At 44.9% G+C, this 20312-nt stretch overlaps 1 protein-coding gene across 2 annotated transcripts in view; it reads right to left on the reverse strand.

The window, feature by feature from the left end:
* ARHGEF6 (Rac/Cdc42 guanine nucleotide exchange factor 6) overlaps positions 1-10044 on the reverse strand; it is a 61425-nt gene extending 51381 nt beyond the window's left edge. Inside the window, exons 1-2 of one of the 2 annotated variants that reach the window (XM_064159152.1) lie at positions 9880-10044; positions 8483-8566 (exon numbers count right to left, since the gene is read on the reverse strand). In XM_064159152.1, the coding sequence (XP_064015222.1) occupies positions 8483-8566; positions 9880-10044 (249 nt within the window). Of the gene's footprint in view, positions 1-8482; positions 8567-9879 lie in introns of those variants that run through there. The other variant, XM_064159151.1, reaches the window with a different exon arrangement.
* Positions 10045-20312: the final 10268 nt, after the last annotated feature.

A 20312-nucleotide genomic window follows, 5' to 3' on the forward strand; every position in this document is an offset into this window, starting at 1 on the left:
GGGGAGGAGAGGAGGGGGAGAAGGGAAAGAGATAACAAAGGAGAAAGAGAAAAAAGGCCAAGGGAGGGAACAGGAAAAAAGTATATCAAGGAAGGGAAGAGGAAAGGAAAAGTGGGGAAGGAGTAACGAAGAGAAATGAAAAGGGAAGAAAAAGTGTGAAGGGAAAGGGAAGAAGTAAATACATGGGGTGGGGAGGGAAAATAAAACCAGAGAAGGGAAGGGAAAGGGACGGAACGGTGGGGAGGGAAGGAGAAAAGTAAACTAAGAATGAGGGGTTAGAAGAAAGGAAAAAAGGTAGTAAGAAAAAAAAAGGAAAGAAAAAAAAAAGGAAAGAAGAAAATATAAAAGGAAAAGTGACGAGGAAAGTGTAGGAAAAGAAAGGAAAAAAACAGAGTAACGGAATGGCAATAGCGGCAATTCTGCCCCATGGAGGAGAAAAGAGCCGCAGAAGGGCCTGTAGATGAGGCAGAGCTCAGGAGACAGCACAGCCTCACCACTGCGAGCACGGAGCAGCTACCGCCGCTGCCCGTCTGCCCGGGAAACGCTGCCGCAGAGCACGACCATCCCCGGGCACCCTGGCGTGGCAGCGGGCTGCGGCGTGCGATCCCCAACAGAGTGGGATAGAGCAGAGAGGAGAACAGAGAAGGAGAGGAGAGGGAAGGGAGAGGGGAGAAGAGAGAGGGAAGGGAGAGGGGAGAAGAGAGAGGGAAGGGAGAGGGGAGAAGAGAGAGGGAAGGGAGAGGGGAGAAGAGAGAGGGAAGGGAGAGGGGAGAAGAGAGAGGGAAGGGAGAGGGGAGAAGAGAGAGGGAAGGGAGAGGGGAGAAGAGAGAGGGAAGGGAGAGGGGAGAAGAGAGAGGGAAGGGAGAGGGGAGAAGAGAGAGGGAAGGGAGAGGGGAGAAGAGAGAGGGAAGGGAGAGGGAAGGGAGAGAATGGAACAGAACAGACAATATTCTAGAGACTAGACTAGAGAATAGAATAGGAATGGGATAGAATCATTAAGCTTGGAAATGCCTATCTCTAAGACTGTCAAGCCACCAACCCAAGACCACCGTGGCCATTAAAACATGTCTCAGAGTGCCTGGTCCACGTGTTTTTTTGAACAGCTCCAGAGATGGTGATTCCATCACCTCCCTGGGCAGCCTGTTCCAATGTCTGACCACTCTTGCAAGAAAGACATTGTTCCTAAGAGACAACCTAAACTTCCCCTGGTGCAACCTGAAACCATTTCACAAGGGGGAACTTCTTTACTGTAAGGGTCCCAGAGCACTGGCACAGGCTGTCCAGAGAGGTTGTGGAGTCTCCTTCTCTGGAGCCTTTCAAGGCCTGTCTGGATGTGTTCCTGTGTGATCTGTGCTAGATTGTATGATCCTGCTCTGGCAGGGAGGTTGGACTCTATGACCTCCTTGGGTCCCTTCCAATCCCTAATATCCTGTCATTTCCTCTTGTTCCGTCTCTTGTTACTTGGCTGAACAGACCAAGCCCCACCTCATTCCAGCCTCCTTTCAGGGAGCTGTAGGACATAGACAGTGAGAAGGTCTCCACTCAGCTTCCTCTTCTTCACACTGAACAACCCCAGTTCCCTCAGCTGCTCCTCACCACACCTGTTCTCCAGACCCTTTAACAGCTTCCTTGGCCTTCTCTGGACCTGCCCTAGCACTTCGATGTCCTTCTTGGAGTGAGGGGCAAGGGAAGGAAGCACTGTAGTGACACCCACGTGGCCCAACCCCAGGCAGGGCCACAGAGGTCTCAGAGAGAGAGAGACAGAGGTCACTGGGACAGTGCATCAGCCTGAATTCAGACATACCCATTCCCCAGTGCTTGTGCTGGTCAGTCCAGGGCAGGAGCTCTCATTTTTGAGATCACACAGCTAGGAAAGGTAGCAATGCTCTGGAGCAAAGCCAAAGCAGTGAAGGCTTTGGGAGCACATGGATGGAGTGATCATTATTCATCTGCTAATGGTGGCGGTTGGAAGGCACCTCCAGAGATCATCTAGCCCAACCCTCCTGCTAAAAGCTGCACAGGAACACGTCTAGGTGGGTTTTCAAAGTCTCCAGAGATAAGACTGCACAGCTTCTTTGGGCATCCTGGTCCAGTGCTCCAGCACCTTCAGTGTGAAGAAGCTTTTCCTTATGCTTGAGTGAAACACACCCTGGATCCTGGCACAGTTGAAGGTTGCAAGCACCTCCAGCTGCAGAAGTGGTGTCAGTTCAGCCCACGATGGCAGTGACATACCACATGCTCTACAATCATTCTGGACAGGCAGGTTGAATCCAGCTATTGATTTGCCTTTCAGACACCATTCCTCATTCACAAAATCCAGCCCCTGGCAAGAAGTATTGTGGTCATATCAGCAATAAAATGCTGCTGCTGAATGAAGGTTTTGTGCTTCTGCAGCAGTAAATGATGCTTGGCTATTGAGCCATGCACAGTGGTGTCAAGAGCAAAAAGACTAACAGATCCCATTTCTGCCCTCTAGGACAGGCTAGGCCAGGAGCTGTCTACCTAATTTCTGTTTCCTCATGTTCTTTCCCCTGTATCTTCTGCACTGGACTCCACCTGGCCATCAGGACTGAACCTGTTGCCTCCTCTCCATCCAGCTCTTGCTGCCTCAGCAGTACTCATTCACTTGGCCAGATTTTGGGTCATGCATACAGCTCAGAGGCTGAAGCTACAATGTAAAGTGAAGCACAGTCAGGTTATCTGCACTGTCCACCAGTCCAAACCACCAAAGAATCCACCAAAGGTCCAAAGAGGTGTCCGTGCCCTCTGGCTATCAGTCTGCCTCAGCAGAGCTGGCCTGGTGGACATATTTGTGACTCGGATCAAGTTCTAGCACAGAAAAGCAGCTGGACATTTTAGGCCACATCTCATTGTTTCACCTCACCACAGTTATTTGTCTAGTTAGAAGATGTTGATTCCCATGCAAGCCTTCCTTTTTAGGACTAAAATATTTGAAACAGCTAAGGAAGAGTCTGATTATTTATATCCTGCAAGGAAACAGATTCTTCCAGCTCACACCACCAGCCTGTAAAGCTGTTGCCAACCTAATGGAGCCACTTTGAAGCAAGAAGGTCAGAGTGCCCTTCTGCTTCCCTTCCACTATGTCCAAATGCTTCCCTGTTCCTGTAAAACAGGAGAAGTTGCCTCACTGTGTCCTTCCTCCACTTCCCAAGACCGAGTTACCAGGACAACAAAGAAGGGTAGGAGGGAAGTATGTGTGTGTAGCTCTGCAGGAGGAACCACTTTGCATGCCCACCTACTTCCATGCAGTGGGAGATGGGAATTGGTTTTCAACCAGAAGCTGTTGGAAACCTGACCTTCCACACTGACCACTGCACACTAGCAATGCCCACTGCTGTATTCAGCACCAAAAGGGCAGCTCTACAAACATCTTAAGACAACCAATTGAAGGTATAGTATGAAAGTAAGCACTGCTTTGGCAGTGTACAAAGAAGCCATGGGGATGCCAAGATGGGATGCTAATGTCAGAGCTGAAGTTTTTTTCCTGCTTGAAATTCACAGAATCATTTTGGTTGGAAAAGATACTCAAGATCACCAAGTCCAACTGTTCTCTAATTCTAGCAAGGCTGGTGCTAAACCATGTCGTTCAACACCAAATCTCTGCCTCTTTTTCAACGTGTCCAGAGATGGAGGATTTAATCACCTCCCTGGAGAGCTCATTCCAGTCTTGAGCACCCTTTCAGTAGAAAAGTTTTTTTTAATGTCCAACCTAAACCTCCCCTGGGGCAATTTGGCATTTCCTCTCATCCTATCACTCGTTACTAGGGAGAAGAGGTTGGGCCTCATGTGGCTCCAACCTCTTATCAGGGAGTTATAGAGAACCACAAGGTCTCCCTAGGCCTCCTCTTTTCCAGACTAAACAACTCCAGTTCCCTCATCTGCTCCTCACTAGACCTGTTCTTCAGACTCTTAACCAGCTTTTTTGCCCTCCTCTTGACCCTGTGATGGTGCTGTTTTACACAAGGCAGCATCCAGAGTAGAAGCTGCGAGCAGTTTTGCTCACATTTACATTAGGAACAGAATCTCTGACCTTAACATGCTCTTGTCAGTCTCAAGAAGAACTGGCCTCAGATCCAGGGTCAGGATATACAGAATCATAGAAGCAACCAGGTTGGAAGAGACCTCCAAGATCATCCAGTCCAACCCATCACCCAGCCCTAGCCAACCAACCAGACCATGGCACTAAGTGCCTCAGCCAGGCTTGGCTTCAACACCTACAGGACAGGGCCTCCACCACCTCCCTGGGCAGCCCATTACAATGCCAATCACTCTCTCTGACAACAACTTCCTCCTAACATTCAGCCTAGACCTCCCCTGCCACAACTTGAGACTGTGTCCCCTTGTTCTACTGCTGCTTGCCTGGCAGCAGAGCCCAACCCCACCTGGCTACAGCCTCCCTTCAGGTAGCTGCAGACAGCAATAAAGTCTGCCCTGAGCCTCCTCTTCTGCAGGCTGCACACCCCCAGCTCCTCTGGCATTTGGAGAAAGGCAGAATTTGACAGAAGCATTAGGAATTTTCTGACAAATCCAAGGTCTGGATAAGCAGCAGGGTGACAATCAGGGAATTAGAACTCATTAAGCCAAGAGCTTTCCTGATGTTTCTCCTTTCTCCAGCTAGGTTACTGCAGCAGAACAGATTTTTCTGTCTTATACTCATCTGCCTTCGACATAACACTGGATCACTGCAACTTCCTTGCCAACAAATCTTGGAAACAGAAGGCTCCCTGCCTGTTCTGATGCTCCAAGCCTGCTTTCAGAATAAATGTGCTACAGAGGAACCTCCTCTGAGAGGTAGTGGCCCTTCCCAAGGCAAACAGCATCAGGCATGAGAGAGTTAATGCTACCTTGACTACTATGTCCAATTCTGGGCTCCTCAATTCAAGAGAAATGTTGAGGTGCTGGAATGTGTCCAGAAAAGGGCAGCAAGGCTGGGGAGGGGCCTGCAGCACAGCCCTGTGAGGAGAGGCTGAGGGAGCTGGGGGTGTGCAGCCTGCAGAAGAGGAGGCTCAGGGCAGAGCTCATTGCTGTCTAAAAGTACCTGAAGGGAGGCTGTAGCCAGGTGAGGGTTGGGCTCTTCTGTCAGGCAAGCAGCAACAGAAGGGGACACAGTCTGGAGTCGTGCCAGGAGAGGTCTAGGCTGGATGTGAGGAGGAAGTTGTTGTCAGAGAGAGTGATTGGCATTGGAATGGGCTGCCCAGGGAGGTGGTGGAGTCACAGTCCCTGGAGGTGTTGAAGCAAAGGCTGGACGATGCACTTAGTGCCATGGTCTGGTTGGCTAGGGCTGGGTGATAGGTTAGACAGGTTGGAAAAGAGCTCCAAGCTCATCCAGGTTCATTCTATGATTTTTAGATTGTCCAAACAGGGCAGCATTTAGAGGAACAGATGGCAGAAAGTATTCATGTGTCCTCTGGCTTTGACTTCAGAGCACTCAGAAAAGCTGACACTACAGCCAGAGAAGAGCCAGAGGGCAGCATGAGCTTACTTGTGCCACCATCTCAGCTGTCCTACCTTAAGTGTTCCTCTGCCTGAGGCTACAGAGTGGAGCTATGAAGAAGCAAAGTTTCTGCCTTCAGTTGGTGTCGTAATATCATTTCATAATTTGGAAAAAAAACCATAGAAATAAATCATTTTCATTTCACTGCAAAACATAAACTTGAGAGATTTCAGCTTTTAAATCAGCTTCTCAGGTCTCCTTTCACAGCAACCAAGGCCAGGGCAACCAGGGGAGCACTGGAGAAATTACGAGGGTCAGAATATTTCAGGGTTATAAATCAGACTTAAAAAGAAGTCAGGTTTGTTTTTTTTTTTCCTTGAATCAAATCCAGGAGGTAAAGGCACAGGGAGGACCATTTTGAACTGAACACATTCTGAGCTGGACACAACCTTGCTAGGTCCCAGTGTCTGAAAACAGTGGAGTGTGGCTAAAGTATTGCAGAAGTGTCCTTCAAAACTGTGAGATATTAAAACACAGCAGTTGAGAATTGTTCCTTTGTCTTACCTTTTCCTAGAATCATAGAATCAACCAGGTTGGAAGAGACCTCTGAGATCATCCAGTCCAACCTAGCACCCAGCCCTATCCAATCCAGGCCCCTCACCAGCTTCATTGCCTTTCTCTGGAAACCTTCCAATACCTCAACATCTCTCTGGAATTGAAGAGCCCAAAACTGGACACAGCACTTAAAGTGTGGCCTGACCAGTGCTGAGTCCAGGGGCAGAATAACCTCCCTTGTCCTGCTGCCCACACTGTTCCTGATCCAGATCAGGCTGGTTTAGACTGGTTATGTTAATGTTTCCCAACACAAACCATTATGATTAGTTTTTTGCTGAAAAATAAACTCCCTGGAAAATGGAGACAATGCCAAGGCCAGTTCCAGAAGACTGGCAACAACTGATTTCTGCTGTGACAGGCCTTCAGTGACTCCACAGATCAATTCCTCCTTAAACCAGGCTGCTGCAGCAGCAGGCTCTGAGAAATGCATTACTGGGAAACAACAGGCTGCTGAAACAGCTCTGGAACAAGCAAATTTTCACTCTGCTTAGCTAAAAGATTCTGAAGAGAAAGGCTCTTTGCTTGTTTAGACCTTCAAAGGCAAAACACAGGAACTGAGCTACCATGGGTTGGACTTTTCTCATTGAATATTCTAAGAGGCACTTAGTGCCATGGTCTAGTTGATTGGATAGGGCTGGGTGATAGGTTGGACTGGATGATCACAGAATTTCTTAGCTTGGAACAGACCTTCAAGATCCTTGAGTCCAATCATGAGTTTCACACTGACAAGTCCCTGACCAAACCAAATCCCTCAGCACAACATCTAATCACTATGAATTGCTATGGTTGGAAAGGACCACCAGGATCATCTGGTCCAACCTTCATCCCAGCAGCCTTCATCACTAGACCATAGCCTCCAGCACATCCACTCTCCTTTTAAACACGTCCAAGGATGGTGACTCCACCACCTCCCTGGACAGCCTGTTCCAGTGCCTGACCACCCACTCAGGGAAGAACTTTCTCCCAACAGCCAACCTAAACCTCCCCTGATGCCACTTGAGGCCATTTCCTCTTGTCCTACCATTAGTAACTGGGGAGAAGAGACCAGCTCCAGCCTCACTACAACCTCCTTTTAGGTAGGTCCCCTCTCAGTCTCCTGATCTTGGAGGTCTCTTCCAACCTGGTTGATTCTATGTGATGCCCAAGGATGATGTCCCTGCTTCTGGCAGGATTTGTCTTCAGAATGCATTTTTTTTTCCTTTCCATAGCACCCAGCATATTTCAAATGAGACAGTGACAGCTCCCAGCTACAGGTTTCATTTTGACTGTAGAAACAAAAGTCTTTGCATTTTTTAATCCTCATGCACTTAGTAAAAAAGCCCATGATGGCAAAATTAGCTGAGCTCTGAGGTGATCAGCTCAGCTGCAGGATCAGCAACTGAGCCTGCAAACCTGAGCTATGCTTAAGCATAAGAATCAGTATATGGATAGGATCAGGAATAGCCACTGGGGGAAAAAAATGTGCTTTTTGTCTTTATTAGGATTGCTTTTATGTGCAAGGGTCAGTTTAATGCAATGTGTTTGGCAGAATCTCACGCAACATTTGGAAGGGGATGAAAATTTCTGCAGTACTGAGAATATTTCACCTTCATATCAAAGCAAGGCTAAAATCTGCAATACTTTCTCTCTCATAATGAAAAAAAACCCACAACCAAACAAACAGAAAGGTAAACAGGTCCAGGATGCTTGAACTTTGGCAGGCAAACCTTCTGTTGTTGCTGCAGCTGACCATATAGCTTTGTCTCAGACCCATTTCTACCTGTCCATTTAGGTTGTCTTAAACTCATTTCTACCTGATCATGTATCTTGGTCTCAAACTCATTTCTACCTGACCATATATCCTGGTCTCAAACCCATTTCTACCTGACCATTTAGGTTGTCTCAATTCCATTTCTACCTGACCACACAGCTTGGTCTCAAACCCATTTCTACCTGACCATTTAGGTTGTCTCAATTCCATTTCTACCTGACCACACAGCTTGGTCTCAAACCCATTTCTACCTGACCATTTAGGTTGTCTCAATTCCATTTCTACCTGACCACACAGCTTGGTCTCAAACCCATTTCTACCTGACCATTTAGGTTGTCTCAAATCCATTTCTACCTGACCACATAGCTTGGTCTCAAACCCATTTCTACCTGACCATATAGGTCATCTCAAACCCATTTCTACCTGACCATTTAGGTTGGCTTGTTTTGACAAGAAGACATCTGATTAAGCTCACAGTCAATACATTCTGCTCCCAGTTTCTCCAGCCAGAACATTAAATTCCCCTAGCTCTCATTTATGTCATGAATAGAAAAGATGAGGGATGAGTAGCCATTTCATCCCTCTGGTATCTGGCTCCCTTTCAGAAGGCTGATTAAACAAGCATGTCATGACAATAAAAGGAAGGATCTAAGTTGACTTACCTCCACTTTAAGGGCTGCACAGCCTTTCAAGAACTCTTGGATGTTACTGATGCAATCAGCTTCATTTTTAGGCTCCAAGCAATACTAAAGAAGGAAAAAAAGCACTGAGATCATTGCCTTCCCTCCCGTGTAGCCTCTGTTCAGGCCTGCCTGAATATTGACATGTGCGTTTTATACTGAATTAGGGAAGCTTCTGAAGGGGGCGGGTGGGGGTGGCAGGCAAGCTGTTGAAGCAGGAAGAAAAGAGCCACTGCAGGAAGTGATGCACACATCGAGATGGTCGGCATCTTGTTTTGAATGTCAACATATGACAGTGCCCCAAGTGACAGAGGGAAAGTGGTGGCCTTTAAGAACACAGTGCCCCCAGTTACCACGTGTAAGGAGCTAGCAAAACTGATTTGTTACTCCTGTTTTACAGGCTGAGAACCTGGCTTTATTTACTTATTAATTAAACAGCTTCTCTCCTCTGGTGCCATTTCCCATCTCTCATTGCATTCCTTCCCCTTTTCTTTTGTTCTCCTGCAGTTACTTATCACACAGCCTGAAAACTAACAGGGAGGTGCTTGGCATGGCTTAAATGTCTTCAGTACCAATGGATTTGATGGACTTCGGACAGCTCAGAGTGGCATGGACACAGGGTTTATGATTTATTCATCATCTAATCTGCTCCTCTAGTGCATTTCACAGTGTTTCACAGTAAAAGCTCTGGAGTGAATGTTTTTTACAGTTGTAGTTGATGGTATTTAAGTAAACACAAGGCAAACTGCACCTCCCTCTACTCGAAACCACGATGCTGAGCAGAGATCACAGTACTTCCTGCTGCTGACTGGGGTGCAGCTTGGCCAGCTGGGACCTCTCAGGGTTTTGTTCCCGATATAAAGGCAAACTCAAAGAATTAAAGCTGCAGCCATGCTTTGCTGTCAGATAGCAGCAACTGAAAGGTACAACATTTCATAAAATCATAGAAGCAACCAGGTTGGAAGAGACCTCCAAGATCATCCAGGCCAACCTAGCACCCAGCACTAACCAATCAACCAGACCACGGCACTAAGTGCCCCAGCCAGATTTGGCTTCAACACCTCCAGGGACAGCAACTCCATGGGCAGCCCATTCCAACGCCAATCACTCTCTCTGCCAACAACTTCCCAACATCCAGCCTAGACCTCCCCTGGCACAACTTGAGACTGTGTCCCCTTGTTCTGTTGCTGGTAGCCTGGCAGAAGAGACCAACCCCCACCTAGTTACAGCCTCCCTTCAAGGAGTTGTAGACAGCAATGAGGCTTTCTGGGGCTCCTAATTCATCTCACCAAAGCAAACCATACCCTGAGATAACCAGAGCAGCGTTTTACTGAGCAGTGCTCCTTCTCAGGCTAGCTAAATACAGCTTAAAGAGTTACCTTCTCTGCAGATCCTGGAAGAAGCCGATTAATGAGTTTACAAAGCACAGTCCCATCTTTCAGAGAAGTTTTCAGGAACTCTCCTGGATCCTCTACTATTTTCTTAGGGGAATTTAAAACTCCTAAGGAAATAAGCCAGGTTACAGTTTGCTCCTCTGGATTCATCACGGAGAGCAGTGCCAGCAGCGCTGTTCTCCTGTGCAGCAGCTAGCTGGAACCCACATCCGTGATTGCATCTTCCTGCTTCGACTGCTGCTTGCACAGCTCAAGTGTGAAACTGCCCCTTTTTGGGTTGTTGTTCTTTTTTTTTGTCTCAGCAGAAAAAAAATATCATCACCAGATCTTAAGAACCAGAAGTAGTTACACTAAGGTAAGAAACTTTTATTTCTCATTAAAATGTTTCTAGCACTCCATTAACAACAGACAGTGAAAGCAGATCTTGAACTACATATTTGAGTTGCTGGAAGTGTCCAGAGAAAAGTAACAAAGCTGATGAAGGGTCTGGAGGTGTGGGGAAGAGCAGCTGAGGGAACTGGGGGGTGTTTAGTATGGGAAAAAGGAGGCTGAGGGGAGAGCTCATTGCTCTCTACAACCTCCTGAAAAGAGGGTGGAGCCAGGCGGGGGTTGGTTCCTTCCCCTTAGCTTAATCTAGTGTGAGGTGTCCCCGGCCACGGCAGGGGGGTTGGAACTAGATGATCCTTGTGGTGCCTTCCAACCCTGACTGATTCTAATACCACGTGATAAAATGAGGAGAAAGAGCTAAAATTTTGCCAGGGGAGATTTAGGTTGGAGATTAGGAAGAATGTGTCTGCCCCAAGAGTGGTCAGGGATTGGAATAGGCTGCCAAGGGAGGTGGTGGAGTCCCCATCCCTGGAGGTGTTAAAAAACAAACTGTGTGGACATGATGGCACTTTGGGACATGGTTTAATGACCATGCTGGTATTGAAGGTTGGAGTCAGTAAACTCAGAAGTCTTTTCCAATCAAAACTATTCTGATTTTCAACATTATTGAAAGTATCTGACGTGGACACTTCCTCCACCAGAAACGTCTTTGGCAGTGACTTCCTCCTTGTGGCAGCCTGCATCCCATCACCTGGCAAACTTACCCTTAACTTGTGGCTGTTGCCCAAAGGAAATGCAAATTCCTCCTCAGTATTGTAAATGATGAGCTATATGCAGCATGAAATTTGGACCTGGGCAGCCTGCTCTAGTGGGAGGTGTCCCTGCCTATGGCAGGGGGTTGGAACTGGGTGATCTTTGAGGTCCTCTCCAACCTAAACCATTCTGTAATCCCGTGATTCTATGACTTCACACTAAAGATGACCTGGGGGAACACACCACATTAACCTTAAATCAACACTTTTTATGGGGGAAACCCAGTTATTAACATTACCTTTTTAGAGTACTTCTCTGTTCTCAAAATCTAACATATTTGGGGGAGTAAATCCTCATCATGAACTTTAGGTAGGAAAAAAGGTTGTCTGTTTCAGCAGTTTCAAGAGGTGCCTGTAGAAGCCAAAACAGGTTTTTGAAAGATGCTGATCTCTCTAAACAAACATCTGCATGACTTTGGAAAGTTGCTACATGTAAGGCCTCTGAAGCTGAGAAAGAACTTCCCAACTATTTGTCTTCTCCTGTTAAAATCATAGAATGGTTTGGGTTGGAAGAGACCTTAGAGATCCTCTAATCCAACCTCCTGCCATGGGACAGGGAAGTCTCTCAACCAGACTTGGCTGCTCAAGGCCTCATCCAACCTGGCCTTGTACACTCCTAAGGAGGAGGTATCCACAGCCTCCCTGGGCAGCCTATTCCTGTCTCACTACTTTCATGCTGAAGATCTTCTTCCTAAAATCCAGTCTAACCCTACTCTTCCTCAGCTTAAAACCATTCTCCCTTGTCCTGTTGCTAGACTGCTTTATAAAAAGTCCCTGTCCAGCCTTCCTCACATACTGGAAGGCAGCCCTAAGGTCCCCTTGGAGCCTTCTCTTCTCCAGGATGAACCACCCCAGTCCCTCAGCCTATCCTCACAGCAGAGGATTACCTTTGTGATCCTCATCTGGACTCACTCCAACAGCTGTGTTATGAAGGGGACACCAGAACCGTCGGGATCCAAAGTACGAAGGGTCACAATCCAGTGTACGGAGCGGTGTCAGTTTTTCACCCTGCTCTCAGGGGACAGATTAACTGTCACTATGGATCACATCCACTCAGAAGTATCCAACCATCTTGCCATTTTCTTTTGTAGCAGTACTTTCACAAGAACAGATGGAAATGATGCCATTCTGCTCACTATGCTAAAGAATCTGGCATGAGGACACCAGGAACAAATTATCCTGAAGAGAATTTCCTGGTGACAACATTCTGAGCCAACTCCTAACCCTGATACTTGTCTATTCAGGACATCAGCAATCTCAAACTGCTTAGGTTAATAGAAAGAGACGTCCAAGATCACCCACTCCAACCTAGCACCCAGCCCTAGCCAACCAGACCATGGCACTAAGTGCCTCATCCAGGCTTTGCTTGAGCACCTCCAAGGACAGCAACTCCATCACCTCCCTGGGTAGCCCATTCCAATGTCAATTACTCTCCCTGGCTACAGCTTCCTCCTAACATCCAGCCTCAGCCAGCCTGGCCTTAAACACCTCCAGCCATGGGGCCTCAACCACCTCCCTGGGCAACCCATTCCAGTCTCTCACCACTCTCATGCTCAACAACTTCCTCCTCACGGCCAGCCTGACTCTCCCCACCTCCAGCTTTGCTCAATTCCCCCCACTCCTGGCACTCCCTGACAGCCTAAAAAGTCCCTCCCCAGCTATTTTGTAGGCTCCCTTCAGATACTGAAAGGCCACAAGGTCACCTGGGAGCCTCCTCCTCTCCAGACTCAACAGCCCCAACTCTTTGAATCTATCCTCATCAGAGAGCTGCAGCAGCCCTCTGAGCATCCTCTGCTCAGCTTTCTGGGCTGCAAGTGCACACTGCTGGCTCATGTTGAGCTTCTCCTCCAGCAGCACCGCCAAGTCCCTCTCCTCAGGGCTGCTCTCCAGCCACTCACTGCCCAGCCTGCATTTGTGCTTGGCATTGCTTCGACCCAGCTGCAGGACCTTGCACTTGGTCTTGTTGAACCTGAGGTTGGCTTGTGCCCACCTCCCCAGCCTGTCCAGATGCCTCTGGGTGGCATTCCTGCCCTCCAGCATGTCTGCTGCACCACACAGCTTGGTGTCATCAGCAAACTTGCTACAATTATCTCTGTGCAAAACATTTCAAATGTATAACCAATTGCAAAGAATTTTAGGGGGTTTTCCTTTTTCCTGTTCTCAAGAACACTAATCATTTGTAGGAGTGTTTGCAATTCTCACCTCCATAGCACGCTTTGTCTCTTTTCCAAATCTGTAGCAGGCAAGACACCCACAAATGCCTGAGAGGTGGTACTCAGTGACATGGTTTAGTGGTGACCTGGCAGTGCTGGGTTAACAGGTGGATTAGATGACCTGAATGATCTCTTCCAACAAGAACTGTTCCATGGTTCTGCCTACTGGGGACAAACATTTGTACATGAAGACATCCAGCTCAGCCATTTCATCACAACATAGCTCTTTGTGATGGCAAGAGCAACCAGGAAAACTGCACCCCTGCTCCACTGCCCTCAAGTGTAACAACCCTGAATACAGAAGACTACTTCAATTTCTGCTCTAAAGCAAACCATTTTTTTTAGGATCAGCATAGTTTCAGGGTTACTACACATGCAGCTCATTGCAGCCAGGCAGGTGTTTCAACTACAACTGAGGGAAAACACTTCCCACTTTCTTGAAAGACATGGAGATATGCATATTCAGAAAGCCCCCAAACTTACTTATTTCTGACTTGCTACCTCAAGGCCAACCTTATAACCTTCAGAAAGAACCTATCTAAAAGTGTCCCACCTTGTTCACCCGCTCCTACACTAAAATTAACTCTATGGTACACCCAGGGTATCATGGTACACCTACTAGGCAAGGAATGGTTTGGCAAACACTTCTAACCTTACTTGCTGACAGCGACAAACTAAAACTGTCACTCATCTCTTGCAGAGCCAGCCCTTGTCCCCAGGTTACTAACACCATCTTCTTCACAGCCTGATTTACATCACTGAGGATTGCAGAGCATGGGATTGTTCTAAAACCAGAAAAATAACAGTGGGGCTACTCTACACCCAATGACTCTGTTGGCACATACATTCCTAACAGCGTGGTCACAGCAGCAGTTAAGAGCAGCATTCTGATGTTCCAAAAATACTCTGGAGTGGTTCTCCTCAGTCATTTCTGTGTAACTTGCTCTTTTTTTCAGCATAGAGGGAAAACATCCAAGACCAAGGAGAACAATGAGAGTGGTTTCCAGCTGTAAGGACCTATATTGAAACTAATGAAGTCTCAATCAGTACATGAAGTATTTAACATTGGGGATACAATCCCACAATTTAGTATCATTTATAATTTTTCATCATTAGGCAACCATCAATCTTTCTCTGACAGCTCCTATGTTGACATTTCTATTCAGCCTAAAGCACAGCACACAGACTCTGAAGTACTGATGAAAAGTTACACCATTAACATTACAGCATGATATTCTTTCTGCAAAAGATGCACTCTCAGCCCACTTTGTAGCAATAAATCTCCATCAATATCCAGCACTAGTCATCTTTTCCACCATGCAAGTGTCCCTGAGTAGAAACTTAATTAAAAAGCCAAACAGCAAAACTCATAATGTTTAACATTAAATTTATTAGTATACTGTAGTCCTACCCATCTGCTACATATTCACTCCTACCATCTGCAGTCCATAACTGAAGTTGGAACCGATAGTCTTAGCCCTAAATGCAAAGGTTGTTTTAAATCCCTTGCCAAGGTATTCAAGTTGTATCTTCTTTAGCCACTGATTACAAACTGAGTGTTGTTTACATGAGATCAGTTTGTGCCTACCAGAGAAATCAGTATAAATTTATTAGCCACATCTGGTTTAGGTACTTCAGTCAACCTGAAGTTTTCTACAAGAAATACTGGTGCCTGAGGACTCCTCTCACACACTGGCACACAAGATAAAAATGCATCAAAATCAAAACAAACTTTTGAAGGAAACAACTTGCATCATGAGATGCAGTGCTGTCTGGAGCTAGTACATGTAAGAACACTAATTGTACTGGGGCTCCATCACAAAAATCAACTCAGTACATCCACACTTCCTTCCTCTCACCCAGAAGGCCTGAGCAATTGTAACACTGTTAAAGTAACAACACAGTAAAACTTGTCATGGTTTCTTGGCAAAGAAATGTTTGTACAATTGAGTTCTCAGTATTTTAGAGGACTAAATCTCACATTTACATAATTTGCTTTTCTTTTCTATGTAAAAGAAAGCACCTTAAAGGGCAACTCCCAATTATTCTTCCGCTGCAGATCCACTGATGCTGTGCCTACTGACTCAAAGCTTACTCTTGATTCTTGGAAGATATTACCTATGGCAGACAGCAACTGACTTCCACCTGAGAATTTTCTATCCAAGAGATTAGTAGTGCTACTTTCAAAGGCAACTCCTGAATGATAACAAACCCCCCTCTACAACCAGTCGTGGGTAACGCCAACACAAGAGTCAAACTATAGCAGCTGTGTTCTGTTGTCCTTCAATTCTCCAACGCATATCCACTGCTGTCTTCTAGTCAGCGTAACTGCAAAAAGGAAATACAAGTTAGCATGAAACAGCTAGTAACCTTTGAGTTGTTTTTACACCCACAATGCACATGTTTGGTCAGGCATTGGAACAGGCTGCCCAGGGAGGTGGAGTCACCATTCCTAGAGATCTTCAAGAAATATGTGGACATGGCACTTTGGGACACGGTTTAGTGGCCACAGGGATGTTGGGTTGATGGTTGGACTTGACAATTTATTCTATTTTATTGAGTTGATGGTTTGACTCAGGGATTTTAAAGGCCTTTTCCAAGTGAAACAACTCCATGATTCTATTTGCCTTTTATGAAATTTGTCCCAGCAGAATGAAAATACATCAGCAATTAATTAGCTACACTAATCAGAACTGAGGACTACTTCCATTAATGAACACTTCAGGTACAACGCTGTCTCCAGAGCCAACTCTAAATCAAGCTTCTGCAATTCCTGTGCACACACCCCCTACTGCCCTTCCAAACTCAGTCTCAAAATCCCACTGGTTCTTGACCATCTAAGCCCAGTAGTAAACATACTAGTATTAACTTTTAAGTAATTCTGTGCTTTAAGCTAGATAAAACTAGTGATCAAGAGAAGGTGAACAGCTTGCTGAATTAGTAGAAATACCTATTTTTTTACACCAGTTTAGAATTACTTTTGGTGCCATGAGTTCAAGTTCTATTTTCTGCTCCTTAAATTAACACTGACTGGCACCGTGGCTGTTACGAATTTGGAAATCTCTGTAAACTGCAGAGTCTGCTGGGAAAGCATGTTTTTATCTTTAGTATCTGTAATAATCTCACAGTATGATCCAGTACCACAACACAAGCCTCAAAACACATCTAGTGAACTGAGAATAAAAAGCAATTTTCCCAAGGAGGGAAGCTTTTTTAATTTCTAAGGGTAATTAACTTTCAACTCTCTATATTAGCTGGGAAGCTGAAGCACACACATTAGAACAGCTGAAAATGCTCTGACACCCATAGGATGATTAGCAAGACCTTCTGAAGTCACGAAGCATGTTGCATATTAAAGACAGCATTCCATCTCTTTATTATTAGAAGACTCTTGATTCAATCACAGAATACAATCACTAACGTTGGAGAAGACCTCTAAGATTATCAAGTCCAACTGCTGACCTAACACCACCACGGACATCAAACCATGTCCCAGAGCTCAACGTCCACATGTTTCTTGAACACCTCCAGGGATAAGCGATTCCATCACCTCCCTGGCCAGCCTATTCCAGCCTGAAGCCCTACATTTAAAAACTGTCTCTTGCTTATTTTTTCAAAGTTGATGGGGGAATGAGAAAGAACTTATTTTTAGATCTATTTCCCTAATCCCCTTTGGTGCCATACTACTGCTATTAATGATTTTTGCATGAGAAGTGAGTTTCGAATGAGAAAAGGTTACATTTTGGTTTTAATCTGCTGTTCAAACAATGTCCTTTCCAGCAGTATTTAAAATCTAAGTACTTCAATGCTCATGCTGAAGAGGAATGGGAAGGTAAGGAAAGCAAAGTGTTTCGTTGGTAAAAATGTTATCAAGTAACAGAAAAAGAAGTTGGTCAACTACGAGCTTTTATGTTAACTACATGCTTCATTTGACTTAAAACATAGTCACAATGCTTCTGCATTTGATCTGAAATACAACCCAGTAGTCTGGACTTTTAACAAAGGCTTGTAGTGATATAGAGGCAACAGCTTTGAGGTGGAAGAAGGAAGATTGGGACTGGAGATTATAAATAAATTCTCTCCAGTGAGGGTGGTGAGACACTGGGAACAGTTTGCCCAGGATGGCTGTGGGTGTCCCCTCCCTGGAGATGTTCAAGGCCAGGCTGGATGAAGCCTTTAGCAACTTGGTCTAGTGGGAGGCATCCTTGCCCGCACCAGGGGTGCTATGAACTATATGAGCCTGAAGAATCCCTTCCAACCTTAACCGTTCTATAATTCCATGGAACAACGGTGTCCCAACTAAAGCTTTTTCTTTTCAGTGAAATTGATTCTCAAAAGCAGTATTTGAAACTAACAGCAAAATATGTTGTTAGAGAGTGGCCTGAAGACCAATTTAAACGTTACATCAAAAGTACATGGGCTTCCCAAACACTTTCTTGGGAAAGGTCACCTACCCCTATCCTTCACACTACACTAGACCTTAACAGACTCTGCACACAATAGAGGCTATTTCCTTTTTAAAGTAAAAAATGTATTTTTGGAAAGTTGTATTAGCTGGACAGCAACTTGCAAGTTTCTTTTTCCCTGGTGAGTTACCAGGTGAACGGGAGATAGGAAATAGTCACTTCCACAAGAAGTCTGAAGACAGTTAAGTCCACACTTACTTCAAAAATCATTTTAATAGGACAGGCTTCAAAAGTCATGAAGCACAGCTGATTGTGAACATAGAAACCATTCTGGAGATGCCTAGAATCAGTAATTTAATCCAAGAACTTCTGGATTAATTAGTAATCAAAGATTAAGCTCAGTACAATCATTAAATGGCACATTCTGCACACTTAGCAAGATTGATTTGATATCTCTACAGACATTTATCATTCTAATTCAGATTTTTGTGGTTTGGGCTTCTAACAATTCCTAGACTGATTCAAAAGTGTATTCCTATTTTACTTTCAGTCATTCCCATTGAGATTGACTCAAATGCTACAGATGTCTCTCACTGCTCTAACTTGCCAGGTATAAGAAGACTGCTTAAATGTCTTCCTCCAAAACTCAATCAAGAAGTTGAAAACAGCATTTTGTCATGAACACGCACCCAAATCTATCCAACACAGAACCGTAAGTTATCTTTCTTCCACTGGAGGCATTCAAGACGACTGGATGAGGCACTTAGTGCCATGGTGTAGCTGACTGGATAGGGCTGGGTGCTAGGTTGGACTGGATGAGCTTGGAGTTCTCTTCCAACCTGCTTGATTCTGATTCTATTACACCAATCAAATATTTACCTTACGTATTGGTACAGGCATCATGCATCTCCATCATCAGCACAGGTGAACCAGCATTACTACAACAGTATCTTCTAGAAGTTATCACCCTGCAACCAAAAGAAGATAAAACAAATTGAAAGAAATACATTTGACAGCACAAGACAATCTACAGTGCATCCCCCCCCCCATATCAGAAAAGTCACAAAGTTTGGGTTTGCAGATTATTCTGTTGCAAGCTTTACTACTTCTCTTTTAAGTGGTGGAGGATTCACTGGCTTGGAATGGGCTGGAATGGCTTAGTGACAGGTTGCATGGCTTATGGACTCTCATTCCTTTTCAATGGTGCACTGCCATGTTAAATCCTTAAAGTTGAACGACAACATTTACTGAGAACTAAACAGTAGTACAAAGCTTTTGGGTTTGTGGTTTGTTTTTTTTTTTAGTTGGAGGTCTTCATGTCTATTTTATTCAAGAGCATCTTTTGAACTTCATGGCTTTACCCGAGTCATAACAACTTGCCACAGGTTTTGCCACATGTATTAGATATTCCTGTAATGTAGTGTCAAACTAAACAAGAGTCAGGCATCCAACTAAACGTCACGTTTGCAATGGCTTGGTTCAAACTCCCAACAGCCGAGCTAACAGTCTCAATCTAAACCAATTCCTGCTTTCAGGAGGCTTTAATTTCATTAAAATACAGCACTGGCAGCCTCTAAGCATCTTCATTGCAAGATACTGGGCACAAAATTCCCCCTCCCAACCCTACTTTGCAATAATCTGTCTACAGCGAGCTGCATTGCCTTTAGGTTCAAAATTGGTGCCATAAATGCTTTTATCCAAGAAGAAATGTTGAATTTGGAGAAGTTCTAATGGATTGGAGCATTTCTTTTCCTTTTTATTTTTAATCTACACAGCACTTCCATTGCCATGACGTGCAGCTTGTCTTACTGTACTAGAGGAAGGTTAACTTGGTTCAATTCTGACTTAGACTGAAAAACTAGTTTGCTTTGCTTACCATCTTTGCTGTTTCACAGGCATTTGATGCTTTAAATCAGCTGTGGAATGCTGAAAGATTCACTTGTTTTTATGAAGCCATAAGCCTTTGAGAAGTTGGAGAGAAAGACTTCTTTGCTTATCTTATTTTCTCCTTTGGAATCAAAGATGTTCCTTTAAAAGTGAAACACTACAGAGTTGCAAAAATTTGAAACAGTGTGAGCAAGCATCGTTTTTTTTGCAGCTTCTTTGATGGATTGGTCAATTTTTGTTTTATTTTTTTTTTTACAGTATTCTGTAGCTGACTTACATGTACATGGATTTATTTGTATGGGAGATCTTTGCAAACTCCCCATGTAACAGTAGAAAGGCAGAAAAATAGTATTATCCACTTGCTTTTTCAGGTTACGTGAACGATATCCTCTATTTTTCTTTACACAAAGGATCTGAAGGCATTTTGTACTGGGAACACTGCGACTTCACATTCTAGGCACAACTGAACTGTGTGTGGAATAGCCCCACCACCCTCCAAATAACAAGCAATACTCTGTTTAAGAATGAGATGCTGAACATGTAGAACAATCCATCTCCATGGCAGATGGCTGGATGTTGTGCGGGAAGATCTTAAAAACTGCTTGTCCCATTGATGAGGAAAATCAGATGGGAAGTGTGGCATTTCAGGGAAACTTTACTTGGAAAGTTACAACACTAGTACACAGCTCAACTTTTATACATTTAACATCTGCTTTTTGAAAGAAATGTTAACAATTCTGAAATGAAACTAACATTGGTTTAACTTTTCCTCA

This window comes from Pogoniulus pusillus, chromosome 19, assembly GCF_015220805.1.
Source record: "Pogoniulus pusillus isolate bPogPus1 chromosome 19, bPogPus1.pri, whole genome shotgun sequence".
NCBI classification, from domain to species: Eukaryota; Metazoa; Chordata; class Aves; order Piciformes; family Lybiidae; genus Pogoniulus; species Pogoniulus pusillus.